At 37.5% G+C, this 18,046-nt stretch overlaps 1 protein-coding gene across 1 annotated transcript; it reads right to left on the reverse strand.

The window, feature by feature from the left end:
* Positions 1-4,570: 4,570 nt before the first annotated feature.
* LOC114395324 (1,4-dihydroxy-2-naphthoyl-CoA synthase, peroxisomal-like) lies at positions 4,571-13,992 on the reverse strand. Its single transcript, XM_028357070.1, has 9 exons — positions 13,531-13,992; positions 13,056-13,178; positions 6,685-6,786; positions 6,412-6,450; positions 5,830-5,928; positions 5,677-5,724; positions 5,455-5,550; positions 5,101-5,223; positions 4,571-4,924 (listed from the first exon to the last, which is right to left on the reverse strand). Exons 1-9 carry the CDS (start codon positions 13,795-13,797, stop codon positions 4,808-4,810), a joined length of 1,014 nt encoding a protein of 337 aa, XP_028212871.1. The 5' UTR covers positions 13,798-13,992; the 3' UTR covers positions 4,571-4,807.
* Between the last annotated feature and the right edge of the window lie 4,054 nt (positions 13,993-18,046).

The following is an 18,046-nucleotide window of genomic DNA, read 5'->3' on the forward strand; positions in this document are numbered from 1 at the left end:
CTGCCTAGTTTTCTAAGTGAGAGTGTTATGTGTACATGCTTAGGCTATTTTTTGACGAATGGTACCACATTACATTTGAGAGTTGAGGCAGGTGCATGCATCATTCTGAGCATAATTAATTTGAATTGTGGGAAAGGTTGATGACTAGTTTGTTAAGTGTAAGTTGAACTGATGGATTATTGAGAATGCTTGTGATTATTGTTATTGTTTTCTTGCTAATAATTGTCATTTGGTGTTTGTTGATATTTTATAATAAACTCACCCTTGCAATTTTTTATCATGTAGTTGGTACCTGTGATGATCACGAACCTTCGTTCGTGGGAGCAGATGAGCAGCAGTAGGTGTCTTTGGAGGGAAGTTCTTTGTTGGAGATGCCAAACCGACGTGATAATGTTGGAGTTTATTTTGGGATAGAGTTGTGTTTAGTGATCAACTCTTCCTTATTTGGTTCCCTTATTCTTTTGATTGGGCATGTAAAGCCTAGGTTTAGATACGTGTAAAAACTAAATTATGTGAATGATGTATAATGGTTTAATATATATGTATTTATTCACATATTTGTGTGTTGTTTGGTAAATGTATATCACAAAAATTTACCACTATTTTCATAATCAAATTAATGGAGCTTTCACTTAAAATTGAAATGTTGCATTTTAAAGTTAGTGATATCATAGCGGCGAGGCGGGTCATTACAATAGTGGTATCAGAGTAGGTCGAACCCTTCGGCCAACGAGTTATGAGTCTACTATGTTTATCTGTGTTTTCTTTGTTGGATGTTTGAGTGCCTGATTGTTTCATGGTTGCTTGGGTTTGAAATTTAATCTCATTGTTGTTTTACATGGGTTATGGAGATTTGTTGTTGTTGTTGTTGTCAAAACATGTTTGTATTCCTGATGTCTATTATACCATGAGTTCCAATGCCTTGTTACGAGTTATCAGACTGGCCATCTGGATAATTTGTGAAGTGCAATAAGACATTATGGCAAGTGGACAGGAAGACAAAGGGTGGAGAATGAGCATTAATGTCTCGAGAGAGAACTATTGTAGAGGAGTGATTCCTCGAGGCATCAACTCTTAAGAGTAACTTAAGTAGGGACTTGAGATAAGTATGAAATTGTCTTATTCTCTTTCTTGTGTGTATTCCTTCCATGTTCTCACTTCCTGGTGTGCATAGGAAGTGATGGCTGGACGGAATGATCATTCGATAGCTGATGTTCTCCAAGCCTTAGCCCAGGCTATGGGAAATCAGAATAGAGGAGAAACTTAAACTTTATTTGTCTTCTTTGAATGATAACCTTGTGGTAGATACCCTGACTAGTGGTTTCGTGTTAACTTATGTGTGTTTGAATTGTCCTGTAAAGATTTATGGTAGAAAATTCTGGATTGATTTGATTTGATTACCTATAAGCCAAATTGATGTTACCTGCAAAACAAGCAACAATAACACAACAAGTATTAGTCTAGGCCGACACCTACCTCAAATGCAAAAGAGGACAAGGTAAGGAACTTTACCATCTAAGGCAACGAGAGGGTCGTCCGCTGAAAGAAGAGACAAAATGGCCTGCACATCCATTGAGGCCGACAGTTGCTCCAATATAGATTTGTCGACCTTCTCCCCAAGGGTCAACAAATCCTCATCAAAAGACTTGAAGCTGATGGGGTCAGATTGCCAGTAGAATGGGAAGCGAGGCTCTCCATCCTAGTTGAACATCAGTGGCAAGCCATTAGCTACGACGTTAGTGGCCAGGACCTTGACGAAACTGTCCTTGAAATGGAGAAATACGTTGAGTCAAACTCGAATAGCTTCTTGGACACGTTGTTCAAGGAAATCCAACCAATCTTTCTCATCAATTTCATTTGAGAAAGTACAAAAACACTAACACACTAGGTCAGATGTTGAAAAAAGGTCACAAAATCTCAAAGGCCCTCACCATGGCCCAACTATTAGGGTGGAGTTGAGAAGGGACTATGTTCAAGTGCTCAAGCATAGCACACTTGTACTTACCAAAATCCAGAGTTGTCCTATGTCAGGGTGGACATGGCTAAGGTAGGCTCCAAGATCTCGCACGTCAAACTAAGAGTGGCCTTTGTTAAAAGCACAAGAGAGGGGGGGGGGGCTTGCAAAACAAAAGGACTACAACGCTCAAGTAACTACGAGAGTTATGAGAGTATGAGTAAGTATGAAAAGAGTGAGATGAAACTTGATATTTATAGAGTAGAGTGGGAGCTGGGAGTTCAGGTTTGTAGGGGCTGTTACAGTGTCGTAACAGCCCTTAGAGATAGTTACCGGCTTATAGATAATAGCTAATAGATAACTGTGGCTTATAGATAATGTGTAGCTTAGAGATAATTGAACACCTTCCATGTTATAAGGGGATTGCAATATATTCAAATAATAAAGTGGTTAGAGATATCCTGTCAGTTGAGAGCCCGACTGCTAAGGGCATGAGCTCTATGCTCTTATGCTAAGGCTGATGTGTGTCTCAAAATTCCAGATAGCTTGCCACGTGTATCTTGTGGACCTTAGACGGTACAAAACTGGAATGCTTTCAAGGGGAGAACCAGACCTAGAACGTCAAAAAGACATTTGTACATGAAAAAAAAGAGTAGACTGCCCGACGCCACCTTTAGAAAAGGGAAATCATCACTCCCACAAGCCTGGACAACTAGCTTGCAGGAATCCTCCGGATTGACCAATTTCACTTGGCGCTACAAAGCGGTGACACTCACCGCAGAAGTAAGGAAGGGCCGATATTTCAGAACATCGTCCCTCACCTATTCAAAACCAGCAACGGTAGCAGGGATGATGACGACCTAGCACTATGGCTACACCGCGCACGAGGGGACGCTCTAACGCCCCCGCCACCACTCTTCCTTGCTCCCCCAAAAATATAAGAGGGAAGAATCATGGTGATCGGAACAAGTTCCTCGATCGGAGAAGTAGCGGAAGGTTGCGCCTTCCCACGGGGGTGAGAAGTGCCACTAGCACGGCACGAGACCGTCAACCACTCCAAGGAAGGTGACTCACTATCAGAAGCCCCATGACGAGCCTCCTCCTTCGAGGAACCATTGATGGAGATGACCTTTTGGTCCACCAAAGGTTGCTGAATCAAACTCCCAGAATCACTATCGCCTATACCTATGGCGAAGTTAGATATGAAAGAAGACAATGTCGAAGAGAATACCTTGAAAAGTGAAGAAGACAAATGAAGGAGAAGGTGAATCACAAATCACAAGCAGAGAACATAGAAATTTTGAGAGAGAGAAAGCAGAAATTCAAAAATGGTAACTAGCGGGAGACACGACTCTTCGGTAACTGGCGGAAGCTAAAATGATGCCCTAAAATTTTACACCATGACGCAACTCCACTCACCCACGTTCCACGTCTCCAGTATGTGCCCACTCCATGAGTGACATGTATGCAAGAGCAACGCGGTGCACTGCATTCGTCTACAACAAAAAGACAAACAAAACTTTTGTCTTCAATGCACTCTCCAACAATTAGGAAAAGGACAAAATCATCAGATACAGGGACATCCCTCACCTGACACACCTGATTTCGCCTGCAAAACCAAAAACATGTCCACCTCGGACAACTAGACAGAAGTAGCCCGAACAACACTTGTCTAGGTTGGGGGGCTCGACAAGCCTCACCGACCTGCAACTCTTGCATTTGTCAAGGTTACCACTCTCAACACAGAACAACTCTTGTCTATGCTTGGGGCTCGATATACTCGTGACCCTCATATTTGTTAAGGCCTCGACACATGGCAATCTCCCTAGAAATTGGGCAACCTCTCTCGCTCGCAAGGTAGCTTAGAGCTTGGGGGGCTTATGTACCATCCAAGGTCCACAAGATACATGTGGCAAGATATCTGACACTCCGAGACACACGTCAGCCCTGACACAGGAACACAGATTTCATACCCTTATCAATCAAGCTCTCAACTGATAGGTTATCTCTAATCACTTTATTATTTGAATATATTGCAATCCCCTTATCACGTGGTAGGTATTCAATTATCTCTAAGCTACACATTATCTATAAGTCACAATTATGTATTGGCTATTATCTACAAGCTGGTAATTATCTACAAGGGTTGTTATAACACAGTAACAACCTCTATAAACAAAGACCCACACTCTCACTCTACTCTATAAGTACCAGGTTTCATCTCACTCTTTCCATTCTTACTCATACTCTCCTAACTCACATACTTACTTAAGCATCAAAATCCTTTGTTTTGCATGTCTTCCTTTTTGTCCTCTTAACAAAGGTCACTCTCAGTCCGACGTGTGAGATCTTGGAGCCTACCTTAGTCACGTCCACCCTGACGTGAGTCAGCTCCAGATTTTGGTAAGTACATTTTGTGATTTGGAAAACTAAATTCTAATTGTGTTAAGAAAGTTTTAAGCATTGTAATTAAAAGTGGACTGATTATTGAGTCTGGGAAGAGATTGGACTTTTAGTATGCGTTAGTTTTCTGCTGGTTAAATTTGTAGCAGAGTTGGAGTTAGTTTTGACAGGTGGATGAGAGACTGAATTTCAGAAGATGAAGTTTTGAGAAAATAAGTGGAAATGTATATTCTATGGTCTTATTTATTGAAATTTACTATCTTTTTAAGAAACAAAATAAAATAGTTAAATATAAGAAATCTGTTTATTTTACCACCAGCCTCAAAAATACATTTGAAACGAATAAATCAATGACAATAGTAAACAGGTCCCAAATCAACTTTCTGCTCTATATATATATTGGGCAGAGTGTAGGTCTATGTCACAAATTGATAGCAACAATTGACATATTTAAGGTCGCCGATTGAACTTAGAAAAATCAGGGCGTCTACGTTGCAAATATGCAGTCTTCCCCTCTTTAGCTTCTTCAGTGCCATAGTATATCAGTGTTGCATTTCCACCAATTTCCTATAAATTAGGTTACAGAAATACAAATAAGTATCCATGCAGATGCACCAAGAAACGGGTATATAACATCACAAAACATTGGTACATTCAGTATAAAAAATTTTCCTGTTTAGAAATTATATATTATTTAGCACAGAATATTGATAGATGAAATGAAATCATGAATCATGATATACCTGAAGTCCCGAATGGCCATCATCCACTGCATTAAGAGCTGACTTGAGCACCCGAATAGCAGTTGGACTGTTCCTCAGTATCTCCCGACACCATTTTATCGTTTCTTTCTCCAAATTCTCAAGCTAGACCAAACCAAAACATAGAATTCACTGTAATTACGAGGTTGATGTTGGAGAATGTGTTTCTGCTATTTGCTTTAAGTCTATTTCTTAAGTGATTCGTTGAAAGTTTTTTAATTACTTTTCCAATTTGTATATAAATACTTAAATAGTGAAGAAAGATTTTATATTGTTTTCAACACAAGGAGAAATTGGAATTAGTGTCAAGAATTCTTCAGACGGAAAAGAACTTACTGGTACAACAGTGTTGACAAGACCCATTTTCTCTGCTTCAACGGCATCATAGAACCTTGTGAGAAACCACATTTCACGTGCTTTTTTTGGACCTACCTGTATATAAATAAGGCTGGTTTTTATCTTTGGATTGAAAATATCAGCAAACAAAATCCATCACCACCTAGAATAGCACAATAGTGGAGTGAATTATTAGAAAAATAAGCAGTATTTGTTTCTTACCAAACGAGACATGATAGAACTTCCAAAACCAGCATCAAAGCTTCCTACCTTCCATAGGTACAAAGACAGAAGGAATTACAAAAGAGGGAGAGTGAGAGCAATATAATTTTGATTAGTATGAGTTTTGTATGAAAAGGAAAAGGGTTCAAGAACCTTGGGACCAGTTTGGCCAAAGATAGCATTATCTGCTGCAATAGTTAGATCACAGACCATATGTAATACATGCCCTCCTCCAACAGCATAACCTGCTACCTGTTTTAACGTTAGAAAAATAGTTTGCATATAACAAGAATAGGAAAGAACAAAAAAAAAACCATGGTATCATTATTCATTAATTGGAATTTTGTGGCCTAGTCCTAGAGTAATAGATGTTGAAATAACGAGCAGGGGAGTTTATTAAATTTTCCAATTTTCCAAAAATTGAAATGCATGTTATATTACCCACGAGTAAAATTTACAGTAATACTATTTGTGGTGGGCATTATTTGTTTTGCATGCAAAAGTGTTAGGAAAATGAAAGGGAGAGGGTTATTGGTATTATTTTTACTTTTCTGCTGTGGATTTAATGAGTAATAAAGTTATAGTTTTGTAGTGTCCCTCGAGTTGTTTTGGTCCAATACTAATACTACTTTAAAAATCAAACAGAATGCACTTTTTTTAATCCTGCCATGTCCCTTATCTTTTAGCATATCAAATCGACCCTAAGAACAAAGGTTAAAAAGGTACAGCGGGTACCATTGCAATCACTGGTTTAGGGAGGCGGCGTATCTGCACCTGCAAAAGGAGAAGATAAGGAATAAAAAGTAGAGTAAGAAAGGGGCATGGTTTTTTCCAATAACAAGCATTAACAACTGTCTCATTACAAATCATAGAAACAACACAATCACTTGAGAACTTGAAGATTCACGGTCCATTGAGATGAATGCCTCAAAACCTTTAATTCAAGTAATGGGGATCACTTCTATAATTCTATTCACCAAATTAGAAAAATCTGAAATCAATTAATACCTGCAAGTCTAACACATTGAGGCTACTGAAACTTCCATTATCAGAATAGCCATTGTCAGTCCTCAAAGCCTGGTCACCACCACTACAAAATGCCTCGGTTCCCTGCAACATCGATATGGCATCAGCATCAATTCCACACTGGTTTACACAGAATGTGAACATTGCCATCAATTCCACACTGGTTTACACAGAATGTGAACATTGCATATTTGGATTCATGGGGTTCAGTTGTACCAAATTGACAACAGCATGGTCAAACATATTTTTTCAGAGGAACCGGAAGCAACATGATTAAGAAATATATTACACTGACCCATAATCGTTATATTATTTTGCAAAAGCCAAAACTGAATATTATTAAGAAACAAACTAAACATAAGGTATGTTTAGTCAGACACATAATGAAGTACAAAAGGAGTGCCTACTATACAGTAGCACATAAACCACAATTGAATCATCCCACCCTAACAATTGCACCCATAACACAAATCAACGAGCAGCTCTAAATCCACCCATGAAGCCAAAGAGATGTGAAACCTTACAAGCCAAATCAAAACATAAGGAAATAAAACATATATCTACAAAGCTTCAGTAGCTCTAAAATAATAGATTTTTCACTACTTTTAAGATCATCACCTTCTACTTATTGCAATCTGACACACTGTTATACTGCAGAGTACAGTTTCAGCCCTATCTCACCAAAGTGTCTTGAATATATGACCCTCCAACTGTTCGAGAATATACCCAACACAATATACATCAATCCCAATTACCTTTCCTACTTACACCAAGATCTTCCCATGCACCACCCCCAAACTTTTGAGATCATTAAACTTGCTACACACCAGAAATCACGCCAAAACAAAACACCCTCACAAATATCATCCATGTTCATTTTTGACATAATGTAACCCCCTCCTCCCTCCACCTGCTCCAAAATCCACTCTCCAAACTTTCCAACGAATAACAGCATAGGCCATATTTTATATATAATCACCCGTCCAATATGGCTAAACTGGACCAACCATATATCTGCATTTCAAAAAACCAGAGACCTGCTTATCACATATGCGTGTGAGGGATTAATCCCATAATGCAGCACGAGAACCCATTATCATTATACAAGTATTAACATCCCCTATTACCCAAAAGACACATTAGATTGTGAACATTACAAAAAAGAGAATCACGTTCATTCTCAAGAAACTTTAGGAAATGATAATGTAACTTTCTCTAAATATTTTAACAATTAATCAATTAAAAACACCTTGAATATGAGATTTAAAATGATTATTACAAAATTCAAACAATCTTCAATTAGATTCCATTAATTGAATGATCAGAGTAAGTATACTCCAGTTAAATTCATTTAAACTTACACTAATTCTAATAAAACACATAATAACATGCTGCCTAAAGTGGTATTCTTAAAGAATTTCCAAGAAATAATAATACTAATAAATAAATAAAAAAATTGGCATAACTTGTGAAGAAACCTGGTGCCTTGTGATAGAGAAGAAGATGCTGTACTCATAGCGTAAGGATATCGGGTTATGCAGAGAAAGATAAAGACTCAGTTCTGGAAAGTCAGAAAATGTGCTTGTTACTTTCATTATGTAGGTTCTTCAATATATGTACATGAATGATTCTCAGATTAGTTGTAACTGATTATTCTAACTAACCTAACGGCCTTAACTACTTTTTATCAGATGCTGTTAATATCCCCCCCTCAAGCTGGGAATGGATATTTAACATTCCCAGCTTGTTACAAAGAGGCTGAAAGACAGTGGAAGGTAGAGCTTTGGTAAAAATATCCGCGAGTTGCAAGGATGAGGATACTGGGAGCAGTTTGAGATGACCCGAGGTGATCTTTTGACGTACGACATGGCAATCGATCTCGATATGCTTTGTTCGTTCGTGAAAGACGGGATTGGTGGCAATCCGAATCGCTGAATGATTATCACAGTAAATGGTAGCTGGTTCAACAAATGTCATCCGAAAGTCGCGAAGAAGGTAAGTTAGCCACTGAAGTTCACATGTGGTGGAGGCTAGGGCTCGATATTCAGCTTCCGACGAGCTTCGGGAAACGGTGGACTGCTTCTTAGACTGCCATGAGATAAGAGAAGAACCGAAATAAACAACGAAACCAGTGGTTGAACGTCTGGAATCCTGGCATCCGGCCCAGTCCGAGTCATTGAAAGCTCGGAGTTGAGGAGTTCCGGTGGCGGAAAGAAAAACTCCGGAGCCTGGTGTGCCCTTGAGATAGCGTAATATGCGGTAGGCTGCTTGAAGATGGGCATTCGTGGGGCTAGACATGTATTGGCTAAGTTGTTGTACGGCGTACGCGATGTCGGGACGGGTGTTAGTGAGATATATGAGCCGGCCAATGAGTCTCCGGTAAGAGGAAGAAGCTTCGGTTGATAACGGAGTTCCCGTCGCAGCTTGAAGCTTTGTAGAGGAGTCCATCGGAGTTGCGTTTGGTCGACATCCCAGCATACCCGAGTCAGATAATATGTCCAAAGTATACTTTCTTTGGGACAAATGGATTCCCTCAGAGGAACGCGCGATTTCAAGACCAAGAAAGTACTTTAAGTCTCCAAGATCCTTGATCCTAAAAGCTTGGTCAAGTAATGTGAGCATCTCCTGTATTTCAGTGTTGCTGTTGCCTGTTAGGATAATGTCGTCCACATATACTAAGAGTATCGTGGTGACTGAACCATTAAAGCGGAGAAAAAGAGAATGGTCTGAATGAGACTGTTGAAACCCATGCATAGTTAGGAAACCCGATAACTTAACGAACCATTGACGGCTCGCCTGCTTGAGCCCATAGAGTGAACGTTGCAAACGACATACCAGATTCGGATTTGGAACGGTTAAGCCAGGTGGAACCTGCATATAGACCTCTTCCTCTAGCTCGCCATGCAAGAAGGCGTTATTAACATCTAATTGTCTCAGGTGCCAATGATTCATGGCAGCAACAGCAAGGAGGAGACGCACGGTGGTTAGCTTCGCCACTGGAGAGAACGTGTCAAGATAATCAAGCCCTTCCATTTGTGTGTAGCCTTTCGCTACGAGACGTGCTTTGTATCTTTCTATGGAGCCATCTGCTTTATGCTTAACCTTGTATACCCATCTGCACCCAATGGCGGTCTTATAAGGAGGAAGAGGAGTGAGTTTCCAAGTCTCGTTCAATTGCAGAGCTTGCAATTCAGCTTTCATTGCGTTAAGCCAGCAGTCATGTTTAGAAGCTTCGGCGTAGGAGGAAGGTTCAACTATGGATGTAATGGACATGACGAAGTGCTTGTGTGTAGGTGATAATCGTGAATAAGAAAGAACTGAGCTCAGGGGGTAACGAACCTTCGTTAAAGCATTGGTATCCGGTGAAGAGAGCTCACGGTGGTAGTCTTGTAAGTACGTTGGTGCTTGTTTGGGTCGTGTTGAGCGTCTGGGTTGTGAGGGAATGGGTTCCACTGTTTGTGTAATGGTTACGGGTTCATGTATTGGCGGTAGTATTGATGAGGTCTCTATATTTGAGTCATGTTGGGTAATGGAGAAGGGTTCTGGGAGTAATGTGCTAGGTTTTATATCTGAGGGTTGTGAGTTAATGATTTGCGGAAAGTAATTTTCATAGAACACAACGTTTCGTGATGTAGTGATGCTATGTGAATGTAAATCATAAGTCAAATATCCTTTTGTGTTTGGTTTAAATCCGATAAAAATGCAAGGATGTGCTCTAGGATCTAATTTCTTTCGGTTTGCTTTGAGTGTGCTAGCATAGCATAGGCAACCGAAGATGCGGAGATGAGATATATCTGGAATATGTCCATGCAGTTTCTCATAGGGAGATGTGTTTTGTAGAAAGGGAGTAGGAATGCAGTTCACTAAGTATGCTGCGTGCAATAATGCATAACACCAAAAACTCGAAGGCAAGCTAGCTTGAAATAAGAGTGCACGTGTTACGTTAAGCAAGTGTTGGTGCTTGCGTTCAGCAATGCCATTCTGTTCGGGGGTCTCTACACATGTTGTTTGATGCATGATTCCTTTTGATGCATAGAAACTAGGCATGAGGAACTCAGACCCGTTGTCACTTCTAATGGTTTTGACTTTCTTATTATATTGAGTTTCAATGAATGCAATGAAGCTTATGATGATGTTTCGTGTTTCAGCTTTAGTATTCATAAGATGTATCCATGTAAATCGTGAGTGATCATCAACAATAGTTAGGAAATACTTATGCCCATGCATAGACATTTTTGAACATGGACCCCATATATCCATATGAAGCAAATCAAAAGTATGTGATGCATGTGAAATGCTCGAGGAAAAGGGAAGCTTTTTATGTTTGGCATAGTGACATGTATTACACACAAAATCTTTATCATTTCTTAGAATAGGATAATAAGACTTCATACATTGTAGCCTTTCTGTGGATAGATGGCCCATTCGAAAATGCCAAAGATCTATTGGTATTATATTGCACTTAGGATGAACAATGGTTGAGCAAATGGCTTTGTCGTTTTGGTCTGGTATAAGGTGATAGAGGCCATGTCTCTCTTCAACTATACCAATCCTCATACGAAGATTCGTGTCCTGTAGCATACATGAAGTGGAAGAAAAAATCAAGGCACAGTTAGTGGAAGAGACAAGTTTCGAAATAGAAATAAGATTAAAGGTAAATGTGGGTATGTATAAAACGTTGAACAAAGTTATGGTTTTTGAAAGGTGCACAGTGCCAGAATGGGTAGCGTGAACGTGATTACCGTTAGGTAGCTTTACTGTAACTGGGTTAATCGATTCGTATGAATGAAGATTGTTTAGGGAACATGTTACGTGGTTCGTGGCTCCTGAATCTAGTATCCAGGAGTTCATGATAGGTTGAGACATACCTGGGTTAGGAAGCTTATCAGTGGTACAAGACGATATTGAAGCAACTTGTTTAGTTTGCTCCGACGCCGTGCTTCCGATTGATGGCCGCTGGATTAAAGCAAGTAAGGCTATATATTGCTCTGGGGAAAATTGAACGAGATCCTAGGATTCATGATGCTGAGTCTGATTATCCGGGCTTTTGTTATCCATCGTCACCATGTTATTGACTGTGGATCTCCCATTAAAGGGTTTATATCCCGGCGGGTATCCGTGCTTCCGGTAACACACGTCAACAGTGTGTCCTATCTTTCCACAGTGTGTACAAGTCTTCCTTCCTCCGTTACCTCTGTTTCTCGTCTCGTGATTCGGGGGCATACCATGTTTCTTATAGCACACACTTTCAGTGTGCCCCACTCGACCACAATAATCACAAATGGACTTCGTAGCATTAATGGAGATTTCCTTAGATTCGAAATTAAAATTGGGAGAAGAAGAAGTACCTAGCAGTTGCCGTTCTTGTTGTGCCACATACGAAAAAATCTTTGATATGGCTGGTATGGGATCCATAAGTAATACGTGGGACCTGATGTTTGTGTATTGTTCATTCAAGCCACGCAAGAATTGCATAGCTCGGTCCTCAAGCTTTCTCTGCGCAATAATGGTGAAAGCTGAGCAAGAACACCTGCTGTTACAGGTGCAAGCCGGATCAGGTCTGAAGTTCTCAATCTCATCCCAAATTACGCGCAACTTAGTGAAGTATTCTGTCACAGAGAGGGCTCCTTGCTTCAATGTCGATGCTTCTTGTTGCAAGTCGGAGATTCTTAAAAGATCTCCCTGCGAATATCTCGACTTCAAGTCTCTCCAGATGTCTTCGGCCTTGTCCATCCAGAGCACGCTTTGTCTTATGGAAGCAGCAACTGAGTGTACTATCCAGGATACCACCATATTATTGCATCGTCGCCAAGCTCCGTATGTTCTGTCCGTTTTAAGTGGTTCCGGCGCGCTTCCGTCCACAAACTCTAGCTTGTTTTTGGCACTAAGTGCAGTGATCATGGAGCGACTCCATGAATGGTAGTTGGTTGAGTCCAGCACTGGGGAGACAAGAGCAGCAACTGGATTTTCACTTGGATGAAGGTACAAGTAACTCTCAACATTGTTGAATGCAGCTTCGTTCATGATGAACAACGAACGTTTGAAAGAAAGAAGGATAGTGAGTGCGCAGCAGAGCTCCTCATTTGAAGAGCTCTGATACCATGTGAAGAAACCTGGTGCCTTGTGATAGAGAAGAAGATGCTGTACTCATAGCGTAAGGATATCGGGTTATGCAGAGAAAGATAAAGACTCAGTTCTGGAAAGTCAGAAAATGTGCTTGTTACTTTCATTACGTAGGTTCTTCAATATATGTACATGAATGATTCTCAGATTAGTTGTAACTGATTATTCTAACTAACCTAACGGCCTTAACTACTTTTTATCAGATGCTGTTAATATAACTGCACAAGTACCTTGCCAGTGAGAATGACGACCCCAATAGAGCTATCTTCCCTGGCATCAGTGAAAGCACGCATAAGCTCCTTCACCGTGTGGGGGCGGAACGCATTCCTTCTCTCTGGCCTATTAATACTTATCTGCACGAGCACAACACAGTACGGTGTATCTTAATATTTTGAATAATAAAAAAACAAAAACAACAATAACCTGAAAAACCATGGTTGAAAAAGAGACAACGGGTGAGTAGTTCTAAGATTAGTTCTATGGCCAGCCAAAAGGATCGTAGAAAGCTTGTAAATACCTCAGGGTCCCACGAAGAGCCAAATGTTCCAATTACGATGGTTACATAAAAATAAAAAAAGGAGACCAATAAATGAAGGCAGTAAAATTTTTCGACCAAGCTTAATTATTAGCGAAGTCCGTAAATAGTACTTGATACTGGTATTATGGTGTCAAAAAGAAAAAGAAAAGAGAATTGAGAAAGTGAACCTTGGCTATTCCTTCCCCGACGGCCTTCTCGTAGACAATGTCGGTGAAGTCCTTGCCGGAGTTGTCGTGGTCGGAGGCGATGATCCTCCAAACGACGTCGTGGGAGGGGACGTGGCCCTGGACGCGGTGGAAGCTGTCGCTCCTACCGGAAGTGCGGCACAGGGCGAGTTCGCCGGGTGCGTTGTGAGAAGAAGTGAGGTGGTTGGTCACAGAGGCGAGCCTTCTGATGGCGGTTCGGAAATGGTGGTGGTTGTTGTTCTCTGCCATTGGATTGGATGTTTCTAAGAGCTATCGGAAGTGATCACCAATGGCGAGCGTGCAAGAAAGATTGTGAAGCTGTTAGTTTGTTTTATACATACATTCATTCATTGACATTCAAGAGAGGTCGCAAGTGTCATGGCGGGTGGGGATAAGATAAGGTCGTTGAAATGAAGCTGGGTAAAGGGGGAAAGGAAAATGTCAGCAAATCCAGTCCAGTCTCTTTAATTATTATATGTACTACCTGTTGAAATTTATTCAAAACTAGTATCAAAATTTAATTGCAAACACCTTTTATTTAATGACTTTTATTACACCCAAAATAAATTTTAGTAGTTAATAAAAAATAAATTAAAAAAGAGTATTAGTAGTTATTAAAAAGTGTGATGCATTTCTCTTTTCTACCAAGAATAAAAAACAATAGGGATGAGTAAAACCAACATGATTAGTAGTTAAACACAGTTCTAATTCTTATGAATAAAAATAAAATAAATACTATCCTCTATTATTGGATTGGACAATTTTTTATTTTGATTATAATGAACAAATTAATAGTAGAATAAATTGGGTTATTAATCTATTTGGTAAGGACTCTTTTTAGGTATGTATTGACTTTGGTGAGTATTAAAATCCAATTCAACTCAATTTTTCTTTACAATAAAAGAACAACTTACATTATTTTGAGTTTTTTTTAAAAAAAATTTCCTTTGATACTCCTTTTTTTTTAATTCTTTTACACTAACTTTCTTTAATCGTTTAAAAAAATAATATACTTATACGTACGATTTCAAGAAGTTTTAGAAAGAATTAATAAAATTTTCTCTTGAAAATAATATATTAATTTATTAAAGTATTTATAAACTATTTAATAAAAATGACTCAATTTATTTATTGATATTTTTTATATATCACCATCTAATTTATTTATAAATTATTTTTAAAATATATTTTTTCTCTTATTTCCTCTCCTGGTTATCGTGAAAGACTTATATTTGACTTAGCACGAAGACCATTGGTTAGTTGACAATTGTGTTCAGTTATGAAAGGCCACATTTAAAAATATTAATTTACAACTACTAACATTTAACTTGGGCTTCCTCTAAAAACAAAAAAGATAAAACATTTAACAATATTAATTTACTACTACATGATACTATCATATTTTGGCTTATTCTTCCTATACCGTACTATTGTATTTTGGTTTATGTGAAATAGTAAAATTTTCCTTCACTTAAAATTTACAAACAATTTTCCTCCTCCCTACACCCATCTCGTGCCTGCTGTCTTTTGTTCTCTCTCCCTTGCGCTGGCCCGCCCGTCTCTGTTGTGTCCTCCATTCACCTTCACATTGGTGGTGTCACCTCCCACTGTGGTCGCCTCACCCTCAGTCACCTTCTCTTAGTTTTTTTTTTTTTTTTTTTTTTTTTGTGTTTGTGTAAAATGGGAATGCGTAAGAACACACAGAATGATAATTTTTATGATCCATACAATTTAATTATATGGATTTTCAATTCTTATAATTGTTTATTTATTATTAAATAAATTATTAAAAATTAATTTTGAATTTTTTACTTTATTTTATAAAAACTATTGTTATTTAGTTTCAAAATTTATTTATTTAATTAGCTATATTTGTTTATTTAAGTTGTTTTTAATAATTAATTTATTTATGAATTTTGTTTATTTAAAAATCAATGTATAAATTTTGTTTTTATTTAATTATTTTTGAAATAACTATTTTTATTAATTAATATATTTAAAATAGTTATTTATAAAATTGTTAAACAACAAAAATTTAAATTTTTTATAACATATATATTGTAGAATTTTGTTAAACAAGAAAATGTAATATTGTATATCACATATGTTTTTTATTAATATACTCCTATTAATATTATTACACTAATAGTTAAATATTTATATAAATAGTGTTTTGAGGTATAAAAATAATGAATTTCTTAATTTATTTATAAATATTAAAAAGTATAAAAATAATGAAGTAGTCATTTATTAAAAATAAAAATAAAAATTGTAATTATATTTTGATCATATAAAAGTTTTAAAAAAGAATTTCTATATTGATTTATGAATATATAAAAATATTAAAATAGTTATTTAAAAATAATAAAATATTTATATATGAATTATTAAATAGTAATTTATAAAATATTTTAAATTAAATTGTAGTTTGATTTTGATGATATATTTTAGTGTGTTACATTAATTATTTAATGTTAATTTAAATGTTGTTATTACCTTTGTTAAAATATACTACATTTTATAATACAATAGGGTTTTAGAATATTTATTACTAAATTTGTTAGTTAGTTTTTGATTAATAGAATGACAAAAATTTTGTACCAGATATATGAAAGTAAACTATTATTTGAACAATGACAGTAATTGTTGTTACTATTTAAATTTGTATATTACGATTAGAATCAGAGAATTTGTGTCGGGCTTTAGACAGAATTTTAGGAAGAGCCTTAGGGAGATAGGTTAGTGGTGATGCGAAAGAAGCCCATCGGCGTCGAAGGGCAACAACATTTGCTCATAGACAATGGGCAGCTACAGTTGTTGCAGGATATATCACATTGTTACAGGTAATTATAATTTCTTTTACCTCTAATTATTAATTTTATACTTTATATTTGTTATTGATTAGAATTTTATTTGTTTTTTTAGATATGTGCAATGTTGGATCTACGAGCATTTTCCTACAATTGCTTCCATTGTTGCTGATTAGGATTATCATGAGAGGAAACCACGTGATTGTCAATGGAAGTCTGGGAAGGCATTATTAGTGTTGATGTATCATAAGTGCTTGGATAAATTGATGCCAGATGTTGTCTATTGGATTCCTTTTGCATGATAATGACAATGCGTTGACCATAACAAAGTTGTTGGCGGCAAAGGACAACCGCCTCTTAGAAATACCTATTACATAGGTCTATACACATTCAAATGGTCACAACACATTTTATAATAAAAGATTAACAAACAAGATGATCACTATTTTACCTGAACAAAATGATTGTCATACACATGACCAATACATATAGCGCGATGTACAAAACTATCTCTCGGTGGTTGACTTTTAAGAGGTTAAAAATGTCATGCTTTGTTGGAGAGAAAGAGAAACAAGGATGATATTATACCTTGATGCAATCACATAACCCACATTGGTTATATTCATCCACTTATCTATTGTAACCTGCATATAACAATTTTAATTAGTATTATTTATAGAAAATTAATCCATGAAAATGTAACAAAAAACTTATATACCATGAATAATCCATCAGCAAGTAGTGACCGCTTTAACTCCTCATATATGTTTATGCCACCAAGCAGGTCCATATGCTCATTAGACCATTTTGCAAGTTCTTTCAGTAAATGGTTACGAACCAAAGATCATAAATCTTCACCCATACCTAATAAGGCAGCAATTGCACAATATCCATAATTACCATTAGCTTTGACATCGACAATGTTTTCAATGAAATCATGAATGCAAGGATGAAATTGATCCAACATGGGCTTCTTCCTCTTTGGTTTTGGTTGTTCAGATGATGATGCAGCCCACTTCAATGAAGAATTTCTATTTTGCACATAATGTAATGCATCCACATACTCTTAGTAAGACGAATCACTCTTCATTGGTCTTTGATGTTTTGTCATCTGTGTTTTTTAGCACTTTTTGTTTTTACATTTTCTAGAAGAGCACACACAAAATTTAGATTAGGGTAGGCAATTTCCCGAAGTTTACTCTTCAGAGTCACTTTACCACATACATCAGGCTCTTTAAACTGCTTGGATATGGTTTCCATCTCTTCGGTTATGGTGACTTCGGGCTCAAATAAACCTTGGCTTGAAAATCTTAGCCTCCGCCAAAAGATATGGATTGTGTCAAGTGGTATACTACCAACAACATATCTAGCTAGCTCACATGCCCATGGAAGACCATGAGTAGTTCTCATTATACATTCATAATGAGAACTATCAATGCTAACATAATTTACATGCTCAAACTCAGTAGCAATATGGTTTAATGCATACCTTGATACCATGCCAAATAGTTTCTTGTATAAGGTAACTTTAAAAATATGTCCAACTACATGCATACATGTCTCAAAAGAAGCCTTAATTTTAGTGTGTTGTAGAGTCATCATGTTGTTCATGGCTTCCCAGACACTATATAGGTCTCCAAGGCTATTTTGTAATAGTCTCTTTAAGGCCCAATGTGCAGACTCAACCC

This window comes from Glycine soja, chromosome 18 (assembly GCF_004193775.1).
Source record: "Glycine soja cultivar W05 chromosome 18, ASM419377v2, whole genome shotgun sequence".
Classification (NCBI taxonomy): Eukaryota; Viridiplantae; Streptophyta; class Magnoliopsida; order Fabales; family Fabaceae; genus Glycine; species Glycine soja.